This window comes from Vitis vinifera, chromosome 18, assembly GCF_030704535.1.
Source record: "Vitis vinifera cultivar Pinot Noir 40024 chromosome 18, ASM3070453v1".
NCBI lineage: Eukaryota > Viridiplantae > Streptophyta > Magnoliopsida > Vitales > Vitaceae > Vitis > Vitis vinifera.
The window spans coordinates 10,175,277-10,199,790 of record NC_081822.1 but is presented as its reverse complement, the minus strand read 5'-3'; the positions used below and the strand labels follow the sequence as shown (position 1 = coordinate 10,199,790).

The 24,514-nt window shown below is 35.2% G+C and overlaps 4 protein-coding genes across 5 annotated transcripts; 2 read left to right on the top strand and 2 right to left on the bottom strand.

Annotated features, from left to right (window-relative positions):
* Positions 1-597: 597 nt before the first annotated feature.
* LOC100245559 (NEDD8-conjugating enzyme Ubc12) lies at positions 598-4,219 on the bottom strand. Its single transcript, XM_002281744.4, has 6 exons — positions 3,969-4,219; positions 2,597-2,710; positions 1,693-1,801; positions 1,412-1,490; positions 1,184-1,300; positions 598-1,107 (listed from the first exon to the last, which is right to left on the bottom strand). Exons 2-6 carry the CDS (start codon positions 2,703-2,705, stop codon positions 928-930), a joined length of 594 nt encoding a protein of 197 aa, XP_002281780.1. The 5' UTR covers positions 2,706-2,710; positions 3,969-4,219; the 3' UTR covers positions 598-927.
* A 3,867-nt stretch (positions 4,220-8,086) lies between these two features.
* Positions 8,087-9,862, top strand: LOC100257359 (geranylgeranyl pyrophosphate synthase, chloroplastic). The gene has a single exon (XM_002283328.4). The coding sequence runs from the start codon at positions 8,456-8,458 to the stop codon at positions 9,569-9,571; it is 1,116 nt and encodes a 371-aa protein (XP_002283364.1). The 5' UTR covers positions 8,087-8,455; the 3' UTR covers positions 9,572-9,862.
* A 1,971-nt stretch (positions 9,863-11,833) lies between these two features.
* On the bottom strand, positions 11,834-15,985 carry LOC100267641 (methyltransferase-like protein 2). Its single transcript, XM_002281758.5, has 9 exons — positions 15,483-15,985; positions 15,128-15,353; positions 14,870-15,009; positions 14,653-14,686; positions 14,015-14,090; positions 13,207-13,384; positions 13,031-13,120; positions 12,823-12,922; positions 11,834-12,598 (listed from the first exon to the last, which is right to left on the bottom strand). Exons 1-9 carry the CDS (start codon positions 15,828-15,830, stop codon positions 12,447-12,449), a joined length of 1,344 nt encoding a protein of 447 aa, XP_002281794.2. The 5' UTR covers positions 15,831-15,985; the 3' UTR covers positions 11,834-12,446.
* Positions 15,986-18,777: 2,792 nt separating this feature from the next.
* Positions 18,778-23,319, top strand: LOC100252228 (NAC domain-containing protein 2). 2 transcript variants are annotated; one of them, XM_002283359.4, is made up of 6 exons: positions 18,778-18,895; positions 19,366-19,541; positions 20,256-20,479; positions 20,574-20,747; positions 21,831-22,140; positions 22,645-23,319. In XM_002283359.4, the coding sequence occupies exons 2-6, from the start codon at positions 19,379-19,381 to the stop codon at positions 22,923-22,925; spliced, it is 1,152 nt and encodes a 383-aa protein (XP_002283395.1). In that variant the 5' UTR covers positions 18,778-18,895; positions 19,366-19,378; the 3' UTR covers positions 22,926-23,319. The 2 variants fall into 2 exon arrangements, with proteins under 2 accessions (XP_002283395.1, XP_010664657.1); XM_010666355.3 differs by having other exon boundaries at positions 18,788-18,895; positions 19,460-19,541.
* The last annotated feature ends 1,195 nt before the right edge of the window (positions 23,320-24,514 follow it).

The following is a 24,514-nucleotide window of genomic DNA, read 5'->3' as shown; positions in this document are numbered from 1 at the left end:
CCTTTTGGAGAGTCATCACACATGGAGCTGTGGCTCTGCTGTAAACCAGAAACATCGTGTCTTTAATATTGAAGCATTCCCAACAGTAGCGCAATTATAGTTGGTACTAGAACCGACAATGGATGGCCTTGGCAGTCACTATTTTGGACTCCATGCTAAAATCCCACCCCTCCCCCACCTAAAACTACTGATTGTGCTTTCACATAATATGATGATCCCCAACAAGCCCTTTTTACGAATTGAGTTATTTCAGCCACCTTCTGCGTCACCAACCCAGTTGTTATGTATATTCATCAACAAGAAAATTTCAAGATTATAGGCCAATTCAACTACTAATCCTTTCCCCTTTGCAAGAGTCCAAGACCAGACCAGAAAAAAAAAAAAGGATGGGTAAAGGGAATCGACAAAGCATGTGATTGTTTTGGGCCTTTGGGCTTGCAAATATTGCCTAATCTGGTTGGTTGATTTTGGCTCATCCTACTTGCTGACTCACATCACAGCACTCTAATGCGAAAATACTAGTTCAATGATTAGGCATGGCTCTTGTATGCGATTGCCCTGAATGAATGACAGGAGCTGACAGAATTTTAGCACAAGTTAAAAAGGAAGGATACGGAAGGCCCTTAACACTTGAATGGCAGAGATGGAAGTCCCATCAACTAATAGATCTACACATTTCTCAACCACCAAACGCAAAAAATCGAATTACAAGTATGTATAATGATTGTCCTCCTCCCAGCGTAATTCCAAAGCCCAGAGTCTGACCTGGTTCGTTCATCAAAATAAAGGGTGAGTAACCCATTTTCAAGCTTCCTGTAGGTCTCGTTTATATGAATTCTGAAAAATTAAGACCCCTATTGAACCGTTTTGCATGAAAGATCGTGTTGCAGAGACATGTTAGAGGATTGGACCATGACGGCAGTGGCTTTATTTGAGTCGTGATTGATGGTAGGATGCTGCCTTCATATGCTGCATGAATAGAGGGTGATATGTCTCTCCTCTATACCCATTAGTCATTACATGTCTCACAACAGCTTGAAATCCTTGTGAAGAAGCCCTCAACAGTGCAGCTGCATCAGGATTGAGAGGGTCTTCGTGACTGGGTTGCTGCACACATAACACACACAATTAGAGACTTAATCAGCCAATTCCCAGGACTTGCCATCAAAAGAATAGGAACTACCGTGAATAGATGATACAGTCCATAGATGATAGTGTTTATGTTTAGGACAGGGTTCCAGTCCTCCCGAAGAATGTTAAGACAGACATTTCCTGCCAAGTCAATGTTAGGATGGTAGACCTGCAGGTAGGACACAATGTTAGCAATTACTTGCAGGATAACATGATTAATAGTACAATTTAGTAAAGGAGAATGAACATTAACAAAAATGGACTACTGGGGTTTGCCCACCTTTGTCTTGCATTTGACCTTGGGTGCCTCATGAGGGTACATAAGGGGAACTTCAAAGGAGAACACAAAATCCCCACCTCTGTGATAAGCAGAAAAATGTTGTTCAAAAAATGATTCACAATTTCAATTATACTAAGATCCAGATAATTGTACAAGAGTTTGACAAAATAGCTATAACAAGAACTGCAGAGTGTATTTAAACGCCATTAGATTATCACACTAGCATAAAAGTTGTCTAACATTGAACAAATTCTCTAAGGTACTTGGAAATGATTACTTACCCATAAAATCCTTCATCAGGCCGAATAGTGATCTCAAAGTTCAAGAGATCATCCTTCCCATTGGGGAATGATATGCCACAAGATTCAGGTAGGTTCAACTCACTTATATCTACAAGATGAAAAAGATTATAATTACAACAGATCATAGAAATAACAAGGAAATGCACTGGACCGTCACTGAGAAAATGAAAATTCTATATTTTTAGCTGTTGATGCTCCAAATGAAAATTCTTCTGGCCCTCCCCTTGCCTTAAATTTACAAGGGTCAACTCTAACCATAACACTCCTAGAATTACTCACCATTCTAGTTTTTGAACATCATCATCCCAAAAAAACCAAATTCATTCGTTTCCACTCCTAATACTAGAGATAATCGTCCTTTTGGAGAAAACACAAACTTAAAACTGCCATGAATATCTTACTTTCCAATAAGATTCACTTCACACACATAAGATCTATTTGACCATTATGTTTCCATTCCCATGATGATTCGATGAAATTCCAGCCATAAGTTAGACCACATTAAGGTTGTGTGACTTGAAAGGATAACAATGTTCCCTTTCTTTTTCTTTTGTGTATATGGGGGTTTGGGGGGGAAGAGGGGGACTTCTCCTTTCAAAATTGAAAAGAGACAAAGTTGTCATCAAATAACAATGTCAATCAAGACATTTAGACTTAACACAGGATGCAAAATTCCCACTGCTCCACTGCAGTCAATTTTCATTTCCATTTAACCACATAATAATAATAACAATAATCACACCAACCCAACTTGTTTATGTATAGATACATACATGTGCTTTCAACAATTTACGAAGCATAAATGAAATGTAAGCAAACATTCACTACAAGATCAACAGGGAATAATTGAAAAACTTTCATCACTAGTCATAAGACAAAAAACCTTTATGAAGCCGTAATTCTCCTGCACTTAGCTTCTTCACTGGAGCTCTTCCGTCTGAACTTTCAGCAATTTCCCTCAGTTTCTCCTTTTCTTTAAAGAGTCTAATCATTATTCCTATTAAAGAAGGAACAAAGTAGTCCATTAAGAACAAGTTTCATGTGTGACAATAATATCTCACACAATGGACCATTTGAAATACAAATGCAATAGAACAGTCATCCAAAATAGTTGTTCATGGACTAACAAGATACAAACTTCAAGGACAAAGGTTCTGGATACTGTATGCCAACTATAACCAGTCACTAAGAATATTTTTCATCAAGAAAGAGTGTCTCACAAATTGAACCAAGTGCTGATCATCAATCACCTAAATCTAGAGAACATTTTCCCTGGTATTTGCAAAATGGTAAGCAAAATATTAATGTTATGTTTGCTTTCCTGGAAAATACTAAGAAAATAAAAATAATATGTTACGGAAAATGGTTTCCTCATATTTGGTTTTACGATGAAAAATACGAAAGAAAATCAAATACAATTGAAATTAATTAGAAATTTATATATTTTTAAATTATTCAATAAGAATGGATGAAAATAAATGAAATGAGTTCGAAGAATTACATAAAATAATTTATTAACTTCAATTTTTTTTTTTTCTTTCCTTTCACATTTCCTCTGCATTTTCTTTCCCTCCCATTTTCCCTCAAATTCCCATAAAAGCAAACATAGCCTAGATAATTAGTGGGTGCTCGCTTAACAGGAAGGATATTGCAGATGCAGAATAATTACCAAGCTCAGGGTATATTATAGAAATATTCCACGTAATTGTTTAGCCTTCCGCTAGTGTGAAAATTTAACAGCAAATATTGAATCCTGATCATTTCTAAAAGAAGAAGAAATGAACTATATAAAAAGAACGAAGAATCAAGATTGTAAAAAACAACTCCCACAGAGCCAATCAAATCCCTACAATCCATCAGAATCAAGAACGTAAACATCAACGCTCCGTTTGGTTGTCGAGAAAACTAAGGACATTAAAAGAAAAATGAAGATAAAACTACGAGTCTAATAGTGTCAGTTATTCGATTCCCAAAATATAAAATGAAAACCGGAGCCAGGTAAGCCAAATAGTTGCATCGGTTTCAACTGGAGAGAGTCTTTTTTTTTTTTTTTCGGTATCCCACCTAACGGAAGAAGACTCTAACATTCAAAAGAATCAAAACCCTATTTCGTCCTTTTGCTCCCCATCTTTTCCCAGCAACCAAACACAACGTCCAATAATCAAGAAACGGTAAATAATACATTATTAACACGAATGAAGAACGCTAAACTTAAGGGTTCCAGAGGAAACAAGCTATGCAGAATGCGAGAGAACCTTCTGGAAATAGACGCTGAAAAGTAGAGTAAGGCAGCAGAGTGTTCTTTTTCCGAAAACTTTTTCTTCCGATCTTTCCTCCTCCGTTTATATATGTCCTCGCACTCTTTTTTCCTTTTTATTTTCTGTTCTTTCTTCCCTGGTCCTTGAGCGGGTCGGGCGGGATTCTTCCTTAGCCAATAGTCGCTTGCCACGATTCTTCTATGTCAAGGTTGCGTTTGGTTTGTTCTGCTCCGTGTGTCAACTTTTATTTGATTCGATCTTTTCTTTTCTTTTCTTTTTTCTTTTTAATTAATTCACTAGTGACAGGTCAAATAAAAAAATATCAATCATTACATGTCACATGTAAACGTGGAAATTGAGTTTCAGATGGTTCAAAGTTAATGACTTAAGATTAAAGCTCTGTTTTATTTATCATTTTATTTATATAATATTTTATTCGAATACTAATCATTTAAATAATTTTATATATGAAAAAAAAATCATTATTGTATGAATGCACTTTTATTTTGTGTCTAATGAAATAAATATTATGCATAAAAATAAGACAACAAAATGGAAAGGTTGAAAGACGTGGCCGCCATAATCTATATACACGTGGAAGTAAGTATGGATGGCAAATTCACGTGATGATGATTTTTTTTTTTTTTTACCATGGCCCATTTTGGATTTTTGAGTAGAAGACTATATTTGATTGGTTAAATGATATGTCTAATAATTATGATTTAGGGTTAACTAAACCAGATCATATAACTATATATTTAATATAATTGATGTAAACATGAAAGACAAAAATAACCATGAAGGAAATGGAGAAAAGTGAATATGCTTGTAAATCTTTCATTTTTTTTTTTACTTTTATATATTTTTTATCTTTTTCTTTACTCTCCCTTTTACCACTTTGTTTGAACTCTAAATATCACTTTTATTTCATCTTTTAATTTATTTTCTAAAAACATTTTAATATTTTTCTATTTCTCTTTTCATTAAAAATAATTGAAAAAAAAACACACAATAAACATATTAAATAGACTTCTAGTTATAGCTTTTTGAATTTTGATTTTTCTAGTTTAATTTAATTTTTATATTTTATAATTGAATAATTCATATTTTGAGTAAAAGTAAATATTTTCTATAATTTAAATTTATTTTTAGTTTTATTTATTTTTTCTTATTTTATTTTATTATTAATAATATAACATTTTATTAATGTTGTTGAAAGTGATTAATAAAACTTTCATTAAAGTTTAATATAAGTAATAACATTTTTAAAATATAATTTTCACATATTTGAAAAAAGAGCAATATTTGACTTTTTTTTGCATATATTTTAGAATTTTCATACTATATATATTATTACTATATGAAATAAAAAAATCATGGAAATCATTTTATACTATTTTCATATCCTCGGGATAATTTTGTTTTATTGATATTCCATGTCAAAATTTTTATCAATATTTTTTTAGTATAATCATCCATATTTTGATATGATATAAAATAAAATAAGTGGTAGAATATATTATAAAATTTAGTTTCACACACACACACATATATATATATATATATATATATATATATATATATATATATATATAACTTATTTTGTAAAATAAAAAATATATATTTAAAAAAAATTAAATTTATAATAAAAAAGAATTTTAAAAATATAAAATAATATTAATATATTATTTAACATACAAAAATAATTTTTATATATTGAAGATGTGATACAAAAATTGTGTACTCATAGATTGTAAACATTTTAATTATAAATATTATTAGAAAACAAATAAATAATTATTTTTAAAATTTTAAATTGTTATAGGACCCTTAGAAAAGTTAATTTTCAAAAGATGACACTATATTCAAAACTATCATAATTTCCACGTAAAAAATCATAGGCAATAAAATCATGGATTAATCAATTAAAATGATGAAAATATTTTAAATTTGTAAAACTAACCCCTTTTATTTTTGAACTTGAAGAGTAATTTTTATTTTTTTTTACATAATACCCTTTCATTTTTTTATTATTTACATGTGTGTTTAAATTTTTTTTTTAAATGTTATTTTTGTAAGAAAAAAATTAGAACATTCTTGACCAAAATGGGTATTTTCAAATGAAAAAAAGTGAAAGGTTGATTTTACAAATTGGGGATGATTTGATTCTTTAGATGAAATAACCTAAAATTTCAATGTCTTATGAAAATCATATCCCAAACATGCACTTTCATAAGTGATTTTTAACTTTTAACAAAATATTTACCAAAGATTTAAATTTTGTTTAGGAAATATTTTTAAAAACAGTTATAGAAAAATAGTATTTTAGAATAATCTTTTAAAAAAATTATATTATAATATTTTATAGAACAAAATTTTATTTAAAAAATTAAAATGATTGTTTATATTTTTATTTTCATATTTTTAAAAATAATTTTTATATGCATTGCTTTATTTTTAATATTCATAAAATTATGTTTTGAAATAACCTTCAAAAAATAAATGAAAATGATTAAAAACAACTAAAAATGTATTTTTGAAAACATCATAATTTTTATTTTTAAAAACATAAAATTATTTTTTAATTATCAAACATAATTTCTAATTTTTTTTAAAGAAAAAAATTACTTTAAAAAATAATTAGCAAACATGGCCTAACCTTTTCTCTAATCCACTTGCTCTATTACCTTAACGTACATTCTTTAGCCTTTACCCACTCGCACTCTCCCTTCAACATATACCTCTTTACCCACGCAGCCACGCTCGTATCTCTCCTCAGGTACTATCATTCTCTCCACCCCCCTTCCTTTTCTCCGGAGAAGCTCTGTCTGCGGTACTTCAGCCTAACACCTTTCTCTATAGCATGAACACATTCAAGTAACTTTTTTCCCTTTTATTTTATTTTACTTTATTTTGTAGTAATTTTTATAAAAGATATAAGAATACTTAGAGATTTATATTGAGAAAATAATTATTTTAAAAACTAAGATATAAAAAAACCCTTTGTTGAAAATTATTATTTTGAAAAATAAAAGGCCTGTAAAATATTAAAATCCATAAATAAGAATGAAAATAAAATAATTTATTTGATAAGTGGATTCAACTTTATTATTTATAAAATGTGATTTTTATTTCATCTTATTTTAAAAATATTTTAATTAAAATATAAGGTAACCGTGATTTCATTTTTTAAATATACTAGAATATATTAAAACTATAATTGGTTGGTGAGATAAGATAGGTATATATTAGATTATCATTTTTTTATATAGAAAATATATATCTTAGATATAATTTATCATTTCTAATAAAATAGGATATCATTGAATACTGAACACCATTAATACTTTTCATAAAAAGAAAAATAGATAATATATTACATTGCATATCCTATATTCCTATCTTACATTTATTTAAATATAGAATATAATAATTTATGAATATTTTATTTTGTGTCATCCCATATTCAAGGAACCAATTAATAACAAAATATATATTATTCATCCAACATTCAACATGCCAAATATGACATATGCTCAACCTTAATAAAAACCAGCTTGGCAAGGCCAACCTCCTCGGGATCTTTAAATTTTAGGAAATTTTCTTTCAATGATAGAAATAATTTACGTATTAGGTAATCCATGACAATTCCATTAGACTAACTATCCAATTTTGATGCTTACGTAGCTGTCATATGGGGTCACTCATTTATTAAAATTTTCCTTTTCTTGTAGTGAATCAATCTTTGGCGTTAATAAAAAAGCTTGTGCTACACGTTGCAGGCAATTTATCAATGATTTTTTGGGAAGAGACAAATGACTTACGCCTCCTCCTTTGATAAAATTATGATTTCAAAAGAATAGATGGAATAATTTTATTGAGTGTGAAAAGGAAAGGCTTCGATGAAAAGTACTTTAATTAAATTGTGATTCAATTTGAAAAAGAGGTTTTTATTTGAGATTAATAAAGAAAATTTAAGAGCGGCGTTACGCCCGTACGGAACACAAGCCTAGAAACGCACCGGCCCATCAGGAGAATTAGTGGCCATGTGGGTGGATGGCCCACTATTGGTCTTCCCAATAACTTCGATGTCATCATGTCTGAATCAAATGGAGACGGAGACGCTTAACGAGGTCAATGCATCGAAGTGCTGCTGAGGCTGTGCCTACCACGGCCACATGAAGCGCGTGGGAGGATTGTTCGGCCAAGCACTGAGTACACTTGCCTTTAAATGGTTGGTGGGATTATAGTAATGGTGGGCTTGGCTTTCTAATCCAAAATCCTATCCTTAGGACGGGGGTCTTCGTGTTTTGGCAGGTGCCTGTCAATCCAATTGCTCACTTCCACCCGCTCCTTTACTCTCTGCCCCCTCAAGTGAAGAGGAAGTTTTAGGGGCGATTCCACCATTAGAGAGGGTCTGTGTGTGATCATCTCGTGTAAGTGGTGGGTGTTGTCGGTTTTGTCCTCTGATAAAAGACGATAAGATGAGGTCGATGAATTTGGTGGATCGACCATGGGTTCGTGATTTCAATCAATCAAGCTTATTTGGGTGTGCGCTGGGAATGAGCTATGGCCCCATTGGGGCCGGACCTGGTTGCACATCATCTGTGAGAGTGGGAACAAAGACGCCACATTTGCGTGGTGCGGTTTTTGCGATTATCACAAAGGAGGACTCTGTGAAGGAGGGGAAGGGCCCCACCCAGAAGGAAACGCCCTTCAGTTTCAAGGATTACATGATTCAGAAGGCCAGTTCGGTGCATAAAGCCTTGGACGAGGCTGTTTACGTGAAAAGCCCTATCAAAATCCATGAAGCAATGCGCTACTCTCTCCTCGCCGGCGGCAAGCGTGTCCGACCGGCTCTCTGTTTAGCCGCTTGCGAGCTCGTGGGCGGAGATGAGTCCAACGCCATGCCGGCGGCTTGTGCGGTCGAAATGATTCACACTATGTCTCTGATTCACGACGACCTCCCCTGTATGGACAACGACGACCTCCGGCGAGGAAAGCCCACCAACCACAAAGTCTTCGGGGAAGACGTCGCCGTTCTGGCCGGTGATTCTCTTCTGGCATTCGCATTCGAGCACCTTGCGACTGCCACAAGCGGGGTTTCGTCATCCAGAATTGTGGCAGCCGTGGGTGAATTGGCGAAATCCATTGGAGCAGAGGGGCTAGTTGCAGGGCAGGTGGTGGATATAAGCAGTACAGGACAGTCCGATGTGGGGCTAGACCAACTGGAGTTCATACACATACACAAGACCGCGGCATTGCTGGAGGCAGCGGTGGTTCTTGGGGCCTTACTGGGAGGTGGGAGCGATGAGGAGGTGGAGAAATTGAGAAAGTATGCGAGGCAGGTTGGGCTACTGTTTCAAGTGGTGGATGACATTCTTGATGTCACCAAATCATCTCAGGAACTGGGGAAGACGGCAGGCAAGGATTTGGTAACCGATAAGGCAACCTACCCCAAACTAATGGGGCTGGAGAAATCAAGAGAATTTGCAGAGAATCTCAACAAGGAAGCAAAGGAACAGCTTTCTGGGTTTGATTTGGAGAAGGCAGCGCCTTTGATTGCGCTTGCTGATTATATCGCTTACCGGCAAAATTAACGGGCAGTCATTTGTTTACAAGACCCTTACAGTTGAATATTTATATGGCGTAGCAATAGTGGGTGCTGGGCACCAAACCCATTGAAGCCTGAGACACAGGGCAGTCAATACGTTTCTCACTCTGTGCCAGGAGAATAGCAGGTGGGCCTCTTCTCTTTCCCTTTGCATTATATAGATAATAATAATAATAATAATATGTAATCTTTCATTGGCATAGGAACTGGGTGTACCAATTGCTTCATAGAAAGATGACAAGTTCACAAAATAATAGCATGTCCTGTGATTTTGTGATTTTGTTGAGTTCAATTCTATCAACAAACAGTTACAGTATTGCTTAAACTCGATCACTTAGAGCCTCCGTTATGCTATGCCTTGCAATTTTATTGATCTCACATGATAATTTTACACTAATCTAACGCTTTTATTCAAACATCTTCATCTTCTTATCGATTTTCATTAAAACTGGAATAAAAACTCTCTTATTTGCCCTTAACAATAAAATAATATATATAAAAAAGGATGAAAATACAATTAAAACTAAAAAACTAAAAATTTTAAAATAAAATATTGACTCCTGTTAAAAAAAATCTATATTTGTTTATTTATTTTATTTTATATATATTTTTCTATATCTAATTCTTCGGTTTGCCTTTTTCAAAGGTAGAGGCAAAGTGAATATGGATATAAATAAATGCTAAAACTTTATAAGCTCTGATATTTCACAAACAAAATATAAACATAACAGAACATATGTCATTACATAAACTATTTTAAGATATCATGTCAATTGAATATGATATTCTAATATATTCATATCTCATCCTATATTATCTTGTTAATTAAATCTAGTCTAATTTGTATCACACTTTTTGATTTTTGGTTTATTTGATGAATTTGAAAAACAAATGTATATTTATTTATTTTTAAAATTTTATTTTATTTTTTATTTATGTAGAATGTTGGTTTTTATTCACAATTCATTTTATTTTAACGGTAGACCTTGATTTGATAGCAAGAATTGAAGGCCTGATAAGATTGGCTCAAATGCGGCTAAGCTCATTTCAATCGGATTGAAAGGACGATGAACCACTTAGCACAACACGTGTACTTATTACTACATGTTTCAATAAGGAATCACGTGAATATACGCATGACCTATGTTATTATTTCATGTACATATAACATGATATCATTAATTCATCTACAATGTAGATTATCGGGTGTTTGACAACGATTTTAAGAAATATTTTTAATATTTTTAACATTGAAAATTTTAATCTTTCAAGTATTAAAAATGTTATAAACATTTCCTAAAATCACTGTTAAATATATTCTAAATTGACTCTCATATGTAATTTTTCTACAACTATACCTCAAGTGCTTCATTTGAAAGTGTTGGATTGTTCTCAAGAGTTTACTATCATTTGAATCCGTTGAACATATAGAATTTCCCCTAATTTATTTTTATTGTGTCGGAGAAAAGAATAATTTTTTTTATAAATAAAAATAAGTACATTAAAAATTAAAAACGTCGTAGGAACACTCCTAAGTAGAAGAAGACGTATACAAAAAGCACCTTAACGCACTGAAAAAGAAAAAGAAAAGCCCCAACACCCACCCTTAATCCTCGGAGAAAGGAATATATAAATATTTCATTAATTTATTTGTATTGTGTGAGACAAATAAAATAAAATGCGGAGGACAAATGATTGATCTTTACATTATAAAATAAAGTGATTGACATTCTATGTCATTGACTATGTCCTTATTTTCATATTCCATGGAATTTCACCTTATTTTGAAAATTGTTTCCCATCCGCTTCCCATGTCACTAGACTCACTACAATGTCCCCCCTTTTTTTTTTTTTTTTCTTTTTCATGAATTTTAATTTCTGATTATTTTTTCTATTTGTTTTCTTATATTTTTTATGTTTTTTATTTATTTATTTTTTCTCTAATGAATTTTGTAAGTTTGGTCATTATGATTTCTGTAGCATGGTAAATTTGATTAATTACTTCTACCATATTTCCCAAAGTGATATTATTTTATTTTTTGTGACTTTGAAGTCTTGATATATATATTTTTTTTAAATTTGGATTTGACACTTATGATACAGTTTGATTATTTTTTTCATAATATTTTCCTTCTATTTTGATGAAAGATTTACTTTTCCCTTCATTGATCCCTAACCTAGTAGTATTACTATGACTTTATCCAAGTTGTTAATAGATCATTATTGTGATGAATTAAATGCTCCTAAATTCACGAACCACATTAACAGCACATTAAATTCATTTGGTTAACATCTTGCATTTTTCTTCAAAGGCATCTTATGCATTTCCTCATGGATTTGCCATGCCTATTCCAATATGGGATACCAAGAAATCCAGTTCATGCATATATTTTCCAAGAATCAAACCTAATGGAAGCTTAGCTCATACCTACAGATTCCCCCAACCCACATCCAAAAAAGGGAAAAAATTTTCAAAACGATGAAATGGAAGGAATCGGCATTTGAAATACCTTTATGGTTCAAGTTCCTGTCAAGCAGAGTTGCTGTATCACTACACTCCTCCAGTACTTGGCATCAAGAGAACACTTTCATTAACCCTGAGTTGCTTCCACTTCATCATGGTATTCTGATGGAACATCCTTGAAGTTTGCAGTTAGCACCAGTTGGACTGGTCCAAGCCATCCTAGCATCCCATGCTCAAAGATGAAGCTGCGTATGGCACCTTACTGATCTTACTGATCCATGGGATGGGATTTCAGCAGTGCCAGGACTCATAACTTAGTTGAAGCAGGCACTTCAGATGGATGCCATGGTTTTGGGTCTCATATGGTTCCCAAAAATGAGGCCTTTGTCCGGATGCATTATCCCTTTTCCCTAGTGCCTCTAAAATATCTCAACTCCTGAAAGTGGAGGGGTTCATTGCCCCAAGAAATCCATCCAGCCTGCATTTCTCTAGCAAATAGTTCAATACATCGAGCAGGCTTGAGCTCTGGTACATATTCCATAAGCAACTCTAAAAATTTCAAGGAAAGAAGAATAAGAAGTCCTTATTTCTCAAAGGAAGCAACAAAATAATGAAATATAAAAAGTTCACTTCAAGATTAAAATTTGTTCTCTATTTATTAAGAATAAGTCCTTATTCCTCTAAGGGAGCTAACCAACCACAAGAGTGATGTAATCACGCAATTCAAAGAGATGAAGACAATGACACATATTTAAATCGTAAAAATCGAATACCTCCTATTGGGGGCTTCCTCGAATAATCCCCTGGGATGCTAATAATGACTTGATTATCTTGTAGAGGTTTCAATCTTGATTGGTATTCTGAATCCATCCCCTGCAAAAAAAATCCCAACAGCATTAACCAAAAACAAGCATCTTTAATCATTCCAAATGAAAGCTCCTTCAACAATCAAAGCTAGGTACTGCCACTGCATAGACTTACCTCCCCATGACAGTAGCCAAGGAGAAGGCATTCATATGGCCTATGATGAAAGAGATCTAAGTCACTGATCAAAGAGCCATCTGATTTCACCTGCAAGACTTGTGTACAATCAGAACTCTGTGTATGATAACTTACAGTTTTGCACTGTCACAGCAAATAAGAAGGAAGAAAAGCACCTTCAACCAGTAAAAGGTAGCTGCATAACTGACTCCCCATGCAGGGAAAAGTTCTTTCTCAACAAAACCTCTCAATTTCTCCCTGTTGGTCACCCATAGCGCTATAAGTGCGCCTTCAGTGTGAGTAAGTTTCTTAATGGGAAGGGATAAGAAGTAACGGTTCGGCAAAGTTGAGTACCTACAGTGATGAGGAACCGATATTCCAACATAAATAGTAGAATACAAATTTACAATTACTAAACATGAAACTTGTAAAAGGATATGCTTTCAAAGCACACTATAAAAAGACCAGTTGTGGATGACAAAAATTACAATTTGTAATATAACTTGGTGCAATTTTATGGCAGACAGAACTGTAATGTGTCTAAGCTTCTATTCAGTTTATTCAAGATGAAATACAAATTACAGAGTTCCATAATTTTTCCTGAAGTTGTCGGGTATGGGGACTGCTGACCATTCCATTAGATTAGACAGAGTGTACTCTCCAAGTTTTAAACTAAAATAGGAGATCTTTTCCTGAATGGGTGATCCAACAATTTTAGGGAACCTCTACAAAACCCTCATTCAATTAGTGTTCCTTCAAGGCAGTGTAGCAGACGTATATCATGTTTTCAATATGAACTCTAAAAATGGGGATCCATGGTGGTTCATATGAAGTACCCTTTAAAGTGGTTTCTACCCTTTTTTAAGGAACTTATTGACCTCTAGAAACTGTGTTTACAAAAAACTCAAAGAATGGTTATTCAATCAAAGTGTATTTGTGAAGCTAGAAAAAACATCTGAATAGCTGAAGAATATGAATACGTACACCAATTTCTGACTGGCACTTTTGTTTTCCCAAGGTGGATCAACCACTATAAGACTGAAGCCACAATCAGATTCAGCTGCACAAAAGAATTAATGAACATTTGTAGAACTCAGCTTTCTTGCATTAACTAATACTTTATCTGGAAATTAATGGAATATTATGAAACTGCAAATTTTTCATGAAAAGAGACCACTGCACCAAAGCCACCAACATCGGACGACAATGGTGGGACTAGGGTAAAACACATATGAGTGTCAATGGGTGAAGCGCATGATTAACAAATTGAGGATGTTTACAACAGACCAATGGATTTGGCATCATATATCTTGTGAAGCAGCCACTAGTACATGCAAAGTTACAATAAGCTACAACATAGGTGATAACATCATTTAACTGAATAACAAGAGTATCAAGAGGTGATGCAGCCAAGCTTCATCGGACACGCCTGTGGGTTCATTAAGAGGTCTAGAAACAGTATTACACGGTGTTATGTCCCCTTGAATAAGCACAAATGTTCATCAATAATTATTCCATTTGACTGCTCATAATTATATTTAAGGAGAACATGAGATCTAAACACAGCTTACAAATTCAGTACCAGACTCAAAATATATACAAGTTGAATATGAGATACATACCAGGAATCAGGTTGTGAATCTGCCTTAAATCCGACTTCCATATTACAACAAAAAAACATTAGAAAACTTGTAAGAGACTCAATTAATCTAAATACTTAAGCATACAAAAGGAAATAAAATGAGATCCTAGACATCAGAATTAGGAAGAGAATCAATTAGCAAAAGTCTTTTGACCCTTTGGGACTATAACTAGTGAAAAACTCAATATCAATCATACCATGTAGAAACAGCTCTCTCTGGGAATTACATATCTGCTGTTCAGAAATTCAGCCTCAACATTATCACTTGTCTCATTAACAACTAAGTTGTTAAATATTGGGATAACCCTTTCTTCTTTATACCGTATGAGAGGGGAACCTGAAAAAAGGTTAAAAGAGATTGGGATATGGGAAGCTGAATTTCAAAAGATTACATAATTGAAAATGACGGCAGTGATAGAATTAAAGAGTAAGGACATAGGACTTGAGCTACAAACTTCCATCGCCGGAAGGGTTGCAATGTTGATGAAAGTGAAGAATTATCTCATACAAAGGGGCTTGCCAAACCCTTCCAAGCTCCACAAAAGACTGTTCAACTATCGGCAATGATTCTTCGCTCTCTGTTAAAGAACATACATCATTCCTTAAATTGCAGATAACCGATAAAAGATCAGTAGCTTCCAATAAAGATTCATGTGCCTTCAACAGCAAAGGCCTTGCTTCCTACAAGGGAATACAGTAACAATCACCTCATCTGAGATATGCTCAATAGTCGAAGAAGCCCTAAAATTTATTTATCTTCCTTCTTACATTTTCAGGGAAACAAAAAACTAACCATAAATCGAAACTCACCTGGTGTCGTTCATCAGCTGATCGCTCTCTCTCGTTAAGAGCGTGAGGTTGTTTCTCCTTGCGTTTCCGCTTTCTTGAGTTCGAAGAAAACCTAGATTCCTGATCCTCGTGTTTGGAATCGAAGAAACGAGAATAATACATAGATGGAGACACCCTAAATCGGGAATATGAACGGTTTAGGACACGAACCGGATCTATGAACACGGCATTGCAGCTCTCCAGTCGGTATATGCCTGAGCTGAGGAACGCAGACAAGCGGTCGCTGGTTTCCGCGACCGCCATTTTCACAGCCCAGCGTCTCTTCCTCTGTGCCGACAAGTTTTCAAGGATCTGCTGGGCCGGTCCCATTCTTCTAGGCCCATTAATTGTTCCGGGCCGAGCCCGGATATCCGCATTAGGAAGTCCAGGTATGCCATGATAGGCCCAGGATGAGCCATGAAGTATGAGGAGGTGAGACTGTGGAGCGCTGAAGAGGAGAAAAGAAAAGGTCGGTGTCAGCACACAGATTCATCAATCTTCCCTCTGGAATGTTTGCGTGCATATACACTCCATCGAGCCTCCACGTGTCATCCTTTGGTTGGCTTAGTTGGTAATTGTTCATGACAGAAAATATTCCTTTGGATTTGCATGGACCGTTTTAACCTAACACGGCCATCCTGGGTTATCATCTAGACGGCTGGCTCGTGCAGGTACATTACTCGTGCTGCTAAAACCAGGGTTATTTCATCATCCTCACCACAGTCGGCACTTTTTAATTTTATTTTAAAATTTGAAAAGGAGAAAGTGAGAAACAGAAAAAAAGAAAAAGAAATGAAGCTTAAGTCAACCCGGGGCCCTCCCATTCATCACTTGTTGTCTTTTAGCCGTTCCTTGAGATTCAAGGAATCGCTTTATGGGGACGATTCTCTGGATGGTTTTGCATTATGGATCAAGAGCTTTGACACCAATTTGACTGGTCGACACTAGGCTGGCCGCCTCCTTTTCACTTGTGCACCATTTCGATACATGAGACGTGCATTGATTCATTGCCATTCATCTGTGATAAAATCTTGTATAGGAGGCTTAAACAACTAGTGCTTTTAGCTTATTCATGAACTATTTTTAAAAGTGACCCATTTGCGGCAATCCCGCTACGCTAATCAATGATGGACCTACGTTAGATAAATCCTTCCAAGATCTTGATTGTGCACCTTGGCAGCGACCCTTTTGTTGGTGCACGACCAACGAAAGTAGAGTACTCCGAAACTGTACACGGCGATTCAATCTGTATAAAGAATGTCCAAATGGGATTTTCGAGTACACCCTTTCAAAACTATCAATTGATAGAGTAATGACTTGAACAAGATAAGTGTTTTTAAAAAAATGACTATTTATCTTTAATAAGATGTAACGTCTTCTCAGACATCTTGATGGTGTATTTAATTATATATTAACATCTTTAATATCAATAATTGGTGACTCATAAGGGCTATTATCTCTTGGTAAAATTTAAAAATTGATGTTTTGTCTCATAATAATTGCATAAATCAATGTATTTAATGTCTGTTATAATTAATGTTTATCATCCAATAATATATAATATCCGATTAATTTGTGTTCATCTAATACCCTGGAGCCATACAGATAGGGCTATATGACTCTGATGCAAATTATGTCCTGCGCCAGAACAATACTTTGGAGACAACGGTGCCTCGCCCTTGACGATGGTGAGCGGCCCACACCTTCAATATGGATGGGCAATTATATGGAATCCACGTCAAGCCTCCTCTCTCTCTCTCTCTCTCTCCCTTTTTCTCTCTTTTTGGTTTATTGAATGCTGCTTCCCACCAATGTGGATGCAAGCTGATTATGTTTGGTCCGTTTCTTATACATATAAAAAAATGATACCCAAAGCTCAATTTAATAATTCTAGAAGCTGCGATTTTAGCAGTTAAATATGAAAGGCTTGGGTTGAAATTTTCAATTAAATTAAAATTATTTATGCTGTAAACCTCAGGATGGGGTCCAACAGAAGTTTCCGGTGGAAAATCATTGTTCCTCAAAACGGGTGAGAATTACATGATACGTCCATATTTGGGTACGTTACATAGTCAAGACCGAATTCGGAAACAAACCCAGAATCGTCGTTGATTCTTTCCTAGCATGCCGCAAAAATGCTCATCTAATTTTCGCTCCTTGGTATTTGGTACGTCCTAAATATTGTCAATACAAATTTCAGTGGATGCGCCTCCTAAAGTACAGCAGGTAGTAAGAGCACGTCACACGTTTTTTTTTTCTTTAATCATTTTTCCTTCCAAGGAACAGGTCGTGGATGATCCCAATATTTTCTTTTTATTAAATTCATAAATGTACTAATTCAACTGTGTTCAAAAATAAATTTTTATAGGAACCAAAGGATTCAATCACACTATTATACCATACATGTTGACGGTCAGTACCAAATCTGATGTAGTAGGGCCACAAATAAACAAACATTCCCAAAAATTAAGAGCTTTTCAAGAAAAAAATTTATAATTCCAAATTACCGTTTGTGTCCCAAATAAATATTAAAAGTACGGAAATAATTCATGATTTTCCTTCTTGATCGAGCTTCAATGATGGGGTTGGTAGAATATGTTTCTTTCTACAGAATGCAAGTCATTGCCCAATCAAAATAAACCGTTACCTCAATTTTCATAGATTACTTAGCAAAGAAAGCAAAGAATGCATCGGCACTCGAAGACATAAAGGGCGGTGACTGACAAAAAAGTCCAAGCTACAGCTAACGCACGGATAAGGTCCAAGACATTTCTACTCGGACTTTTCCACGGCTCTAGTTATTAATCATGTTAAAGCCCTTTGCTCATTTTTCAATTACATAATTAACGGCCTTATCACAAGTCACGAATCTAAGATCCGAAGCCAAAATATTAGAAAAATTATATTCTAGAATGTTGTAAATTTTATTTTATTGTTTTAGTGCTACTTTTTCTGTTGACGATCAAAGGAGAGGGAAAAAAATCCTCTTGCCCGACTGTTGGCCGAGAAGCTGCCACGAAAATGATGAGGAGCGAGTGGGTGCCACCAGGAGTACGGCACTTGCATGAGCTCAACCAGTGACGAAATACCATGTCGCGTATTGTTGAAAAATAAACTCAACCATGAGATAGGCAGGCAGGTCTACACGTGGACGTTCCAGATTTAGTTGAAGCACAGGAGAAACCGTTAATTGCGTTTTCTGAAAATTAAATTTAAAAAAATAAAAACAAAAAACCGCGTGGATTAAACTCTAACCACGGTTAAGTTATCCCACCGCAACCTCGCCTATAAATAGAGCGGCACACACTCCATCCCAATACTGATGCAGTGGTCAAGTGGGCGAAGTTTGGGGGAGAGTGAGAGAAGGGGGTTTTCGCAAGCTGCTGTTGTAAAAGGTTTGAAATTGTGAATCAGTATTCTCGAGTTCATTGCGATCTGTGTTTCGATTTGAATTTTACCTTTCTTAGATGATTTTAAATCGCAAAATCAATTTTGTTCTAGTAATTTCTGAAACAATTCGAACAATCCTCTCTTGAATTGGAAATCGAGCTTTGAAAGATCTTTGCGTCGGCGTTGTTAGATTTTATTCGCATAATCATTCTGAATTTCTTGATGTCTAATCGCTTCTATTCATTTTTTGTTCTTGAATTTTCATTTCGTGGATATTTCTTAATATTAACAGCAACCAATGAGTTTCTTGATAGTAATATGTCCTCATTTATTTCGCAGTTCTTGAATTTTCGTTGAGTGGACTTCTGTATATTTAACCGTCTCTATTCATTCTGTCGTTCTTGATTATTAATTTGTGTGGATTTCTTGACCTTGAACTCACTATATCCATTTGATTGTTGTTCATTTTTCTTAGATCTTGGGTCACCATGTATCTTTCACCATCCGTCTCCCCGCCTAATGAAATTAGCTTATATTGGAGCGATGAGGAGCTCTTTACGTGTTTGCAGGGAATGATAAATGGATCTCCTCTCCCCGACAACGTTATGATAGAAGTGAATCCTTACCAGCATAACCCCTCATGTTTATCTGGTGAGATCGTAGTTTTCAATATAGAATCTGGATAACTTTAATTATTGAGCGTTATATTTTCTCTTTCTAGATTGTCTTATCTGTGATTGAATCCCTCAATCCCCTATTTCCTACTCCAGTCGACCTGATTGAATGAGGTTCTGAATACGTGTGATCAATAGGTTGAGGCTGTTTGGTTGTACGGAATTTGAATAAGGGGTTTCAATTCTAAATTTGATTAGACCAATGTTTTCAGAATTTATTTTAAATCCTAGACACCTTAAATTCACAAAAACAGTTCTACTTCCAGATTCCACAGAATTGGAATTTCAAATCAGATCGAATTTCACACAGCTAAGCATAGCCTGTGGCTCACTTTGATGTATGTTGTTTGCCTAAGAAATACTCTTAAACATTTCTACATCCACAACTCCATCACTTTGCAGCAGTGAATGCTACCTTTTTACATGCCTCTTGTTGGTATGTTTGCCCAGCTTTATGAGATCCTACTTCTTAATGTCTATGCCATTTGCCAAAGGCCCTTTTTGTTTAAATTTCTATGGAACTCCTTGTGCAGAGCAAAATTTTAAAGGTGACAGGAGTGTGTTGAATTTCTTTGATGGCGTTACTGTCAATAGTCATGTTTTATATGGACTGTCTGTTGTCTAGCAAACTATAAGATGCCAGGTTCACTTCTATAATAAGAAAGCTTATGGAGATACTTTGGATGTACAGATAGATTTTGGTACTTAACAAGCTCTGAGGACACCAAATTTGCAGAGGGATTCTGGAAGCCCAAGGGTGAGCCCTATGAGATATTTTCGAACTCTTCTATCACTGGTTGGAGAACTACTTTTGAATTCTACGAAGGTACCACCCCACATGTCCTTAAAACCGACTGGGTGTTGCAACAGTACAAGATAACTCAGAAGGGACAGTCCAAAAACATCAAGCCAATGGTATTTAATGAACCCAATAGCTATATCTTTTTCTTTGCTGATATCTTTCTCCACCCAACCTGCCAGTCAACTGTCGGTTTGGTTGGATATGCAGGCCTCCAGTTCACTCTGTAGAGTCTTCCAAAGCAGGGGACAAAGTTCAAGCCATGAAATGCAGAAGGAATTGGGGGTTGCAAATGTTGCTGATGAAAACCACACTTGTTCCAAGCCTTCTGTGGTTTCAAATACTGACAATAGCACTGGGCAAGGTTCCAAAAGCGAGTCTCAGGTAGGCCATCCTCATATTTGGTTTCTTCGGTAGTATTTTCATCTTCTTGAGTCCATATTAACCTTTGATGTTCACAGTATTAATTAATTTCTCTGCTACTGGTTAAACTATAGTTGATTCTGCAGGTTGCTTTAATTGATCCCTTAAATAAAACTGCTTTTTGTCGTTGGCTTTTGTATGGAGTTCTTTTTTATGTTATTTGTTCGGGAGCAACTAGATGAAGGTAAGAACCACAGTGACATATTTTGGGCCACCTAAGTGGTTTGTTTTCCTTTTTAATTAATTTTAAGTCCCATGATGAAATTGTAACTTCTTTGCAAAAAGCAGTGTTTGTATCCTAGAAGGAAGCCACATCTTCGCCTCAGCAAAACATAATGGGAAGCTGAGTCTGTCATGCGGTTTCATCTTTTAGCAAAGCATAGAGTTTGTATTTTAATGAAGAAAAATCATCTTTATCACGAGGTTTCATGTTTGTAAGAGACAGGATTTGTGTCCTAATAGAAACTACATTTTTTTTCCTGTGGTTTCATGTAAAATTTGAAAGCTGCAGCTTCATCCTACTGTCCCTGACATTATTTTTTTTAAAAAAAAAAAAAAACTGGCTTATGTTGTGGCAGCTTGGCCTAATTCTGGACTATATTTTGAAAGACTCGTGCAACTCTATTTTTCCTGCTAAAGAGGCCATATTGACCTTCAACTATCAGTTTTCTTGCTGGAATATTTGAAACTGCTATCTGTTACGCTTTATATGTATTTTTTTTCTGTTAATATATTTTTATAGTTTCCTGTAGGGAAAAAAAATTATATGTATTTGAGTTCAAAATGTTTCGTTTTGCGTGTAAAACCTGAAAAATTATGTGGTTGGGAGTATCATATGGATTAATGGGACTGTCAAATTATTGCATGATAGAGAGAATATTTTGATATCACTAGTATGATACTTTGTGTCTAGAAAGTATTGGACGATAATGGCATGATGGATTCCTTTTACACGACACCAGTCCATGATCATATCTTTTGTTGGTTATTTTAGTTAGTCTTATTGTTGGGTCTCTTTCTGTATCTTTCTTTTATGACTTGCAGGTGCAACATGGCAATGGTGAGACTGGACTATTGGCTGCGCCAGAAAGATCTCTGAATCACCCTGTAGACAACCTGCCTGAAATTGATTATTTTTCTGATGGTGACTTTTTGGAGTTGGGGGATCTTGCTGACCCAGTATCACCTTCTTCCAGTTCAGACAATTCTAGTTGCCTAAGCCAGACATCAGATGAATGTTTTGATTCATTAGCCTTGTTGCGAGATTTAGAATGTGACAAGGATGTGGGTTGCAAGTTTAGTGTTGCTGCATTGGTCATGCCAGACAAGGTTGTTTTGCAGCCAGCCAGTTCAGGTATATTTGGTTTCCTTTCCTCTACACTTCTTATTGTTTAAGTTCATCTTGCCAGTATCAGCTATTGTTTTCTTATAGTTCTTATCCTTTCCCCTGAAATTAATACTGGCTCATCCAACCAATGAAGTGTAAAATATTTTGAGCTTTTGCTGATTGATCAAGTGGTTTTGTTCTATAATATTTTAGTCATTCTTCAACAGTATGGGAGAAATCGTTTCCAAAACTCTTAAAAGCATTATGTTTCATAAGGGCAATGTATTCCATGTTTAATTATCAAACATGGCACATTGAGTTTATACCAGCACCAAGTATTCCTTATTATTGTGATCTTACTAAGTAAACCTTTAATCCTCCAGTGGGAAAAAAAAGGTTCACTATGTGGAGTGTTTATATGAAGAGGCATCAATAATCACTGCATTATGATACTTGTTTACAGGCAGTTACAATCACTGCATATGATACTTGTTTACAGGCAGCATCTTATCTTGTAACTTTTATCTGCAGGATCTCTTACTTGTGATGACAGAAGGAAGTTACCGGCAGAAGGACCCCCCAAAACTGATAGTTCTTTACTTGGTTCAACAAAACTGTCTGAGAAGAAGGGCTTGAAGCGTGCAATTGCAACTCAGGAAGCAGACAATAAGGTGGAAGGTCCATCATCAAATCCTCATAATTTGGTGGCATCATCTGGCAGCAACAAAGCAGCATCCTCAGATGAAAAAGGGAAAGCTGCTGCTGACAGAAAGAAGAAGCTAAAGAAGTATTTGTGCTTCATGCCATTCTAGATCAGCCTTTGCTTATTATAAGTGTATATTTAAATGTTCTAGCAAATGTGACTGTAAGGCATTTTAAGGTTGTTGGTGTTGTTTCTTCTAGGGGTTTGTTTTTTCTTTCAGAGCTGAAAAGGAAAACCCTTTTTTTTTCCTGAAAGTAAAAAAAAAAAAAAAAACGTTTTCCTTTTCAGCCTATTACAAGGACTAGAAAAAAGTAGATTAGTTGGCTGATGATACCCAAGGAAATAAGGGTTAGTTATTGAAATTGAGTCATACCCAGCAGAAGTGTACACAAATGACTTATTTGTAACTGGGTTGTTGTAAAATTTACTTTAATGCTATATACCACATCTTAAGTGGGATGTATATCTTTTTAATGGTGGAATATTGTTAATTTTGTGTGAAACTCTTTAGGTTATTGAGCTCAAATGAATGGAGTTTTAAGGGAAGCGCGTAGGCCAAAAGAGGATTAACATCAGTTACGCAAATTGATAATTGGACTTTGTTGTGTAGGCTTTTAGTCTTTGCAGATGGACAAATGAATCGTGTCTTAGATTATTTGGATGATGAATGATGTTATTCCAGGCCAAATGCTTTCGACCTCGATAAATTGTAGAAACAGAGAATTGTTCTTTCGATATGCCAAAGTGAGAGCTGGGAGGTTAAAGGAATGTACGTTCGATGTTTCATCAGGAATCTCCCTTCATGGGCTGGGCACCATTCCAGTCATGTCATGAGGTCCAAGCTTTATCTAAACCCATTAACCCACATATACTACCCCGTGTTAGTTAGTTTGGATTTAAACAGGACGGCCCATGGAAATGTGGGCCCTGTAATTTTGTCCAGTATAAACATTGAGGGCATGAGTTTTGATAGGAGTGGTGACAGAAAATGGGAAAAGTTGGATGGCAGAAAGTTTTAGTCCAAGTATTACTGAACAAGAAGAAAAATGCCAAACTTGGATTAATGCGCTTTACAAAGATCTAACAGTGAGACCTAATGTCTTGTTTGACCCAAATGGAATAACAAACGGCTCCCATTTTCGTACGGATGTTAATAATTGGCTCTTAGCCTCCAATCAAATTAATAATCAAATATAGCTACTTGTTGCAGAGATCTTTGTCCTCCTGCCCATCCAAATATTAATAAACTCCAAAGACGCATGAAACTTTCTGTTCAACCACGTTCTCTGCACGTGCCTGCCCTCTTATTGGCACATCAATGCACAATTCACCTTCTTCTGGTCCTCCCTTGTATATCTATTATTTATCAAGCAAGTTGCCCCCAGTTGAATTCCAACTTGAAGATTCAAACTTTCCCTCATTAATCTACTCATCTTTCAAGGACCTTAAGCTCTCTGGTCGCACACCAGCAACCATATATTTCCCAAGATAAAGCCAACCAGAATCACCTAACAAAATATACAAATTTTGGGAAACCGAAGTGACTTTTCACCAAATTTATACTAGTTCACATGTGGATACTTAATTTCGCTTTAGATTGGTTGAAGTCAAGCTCCCTGCCCAGGGGGCATCGAACCAGTTTAGAGGGGTGCACAAATTTAAATGTTACCCCACCCTTTTGAATACATTCTCTTTCTA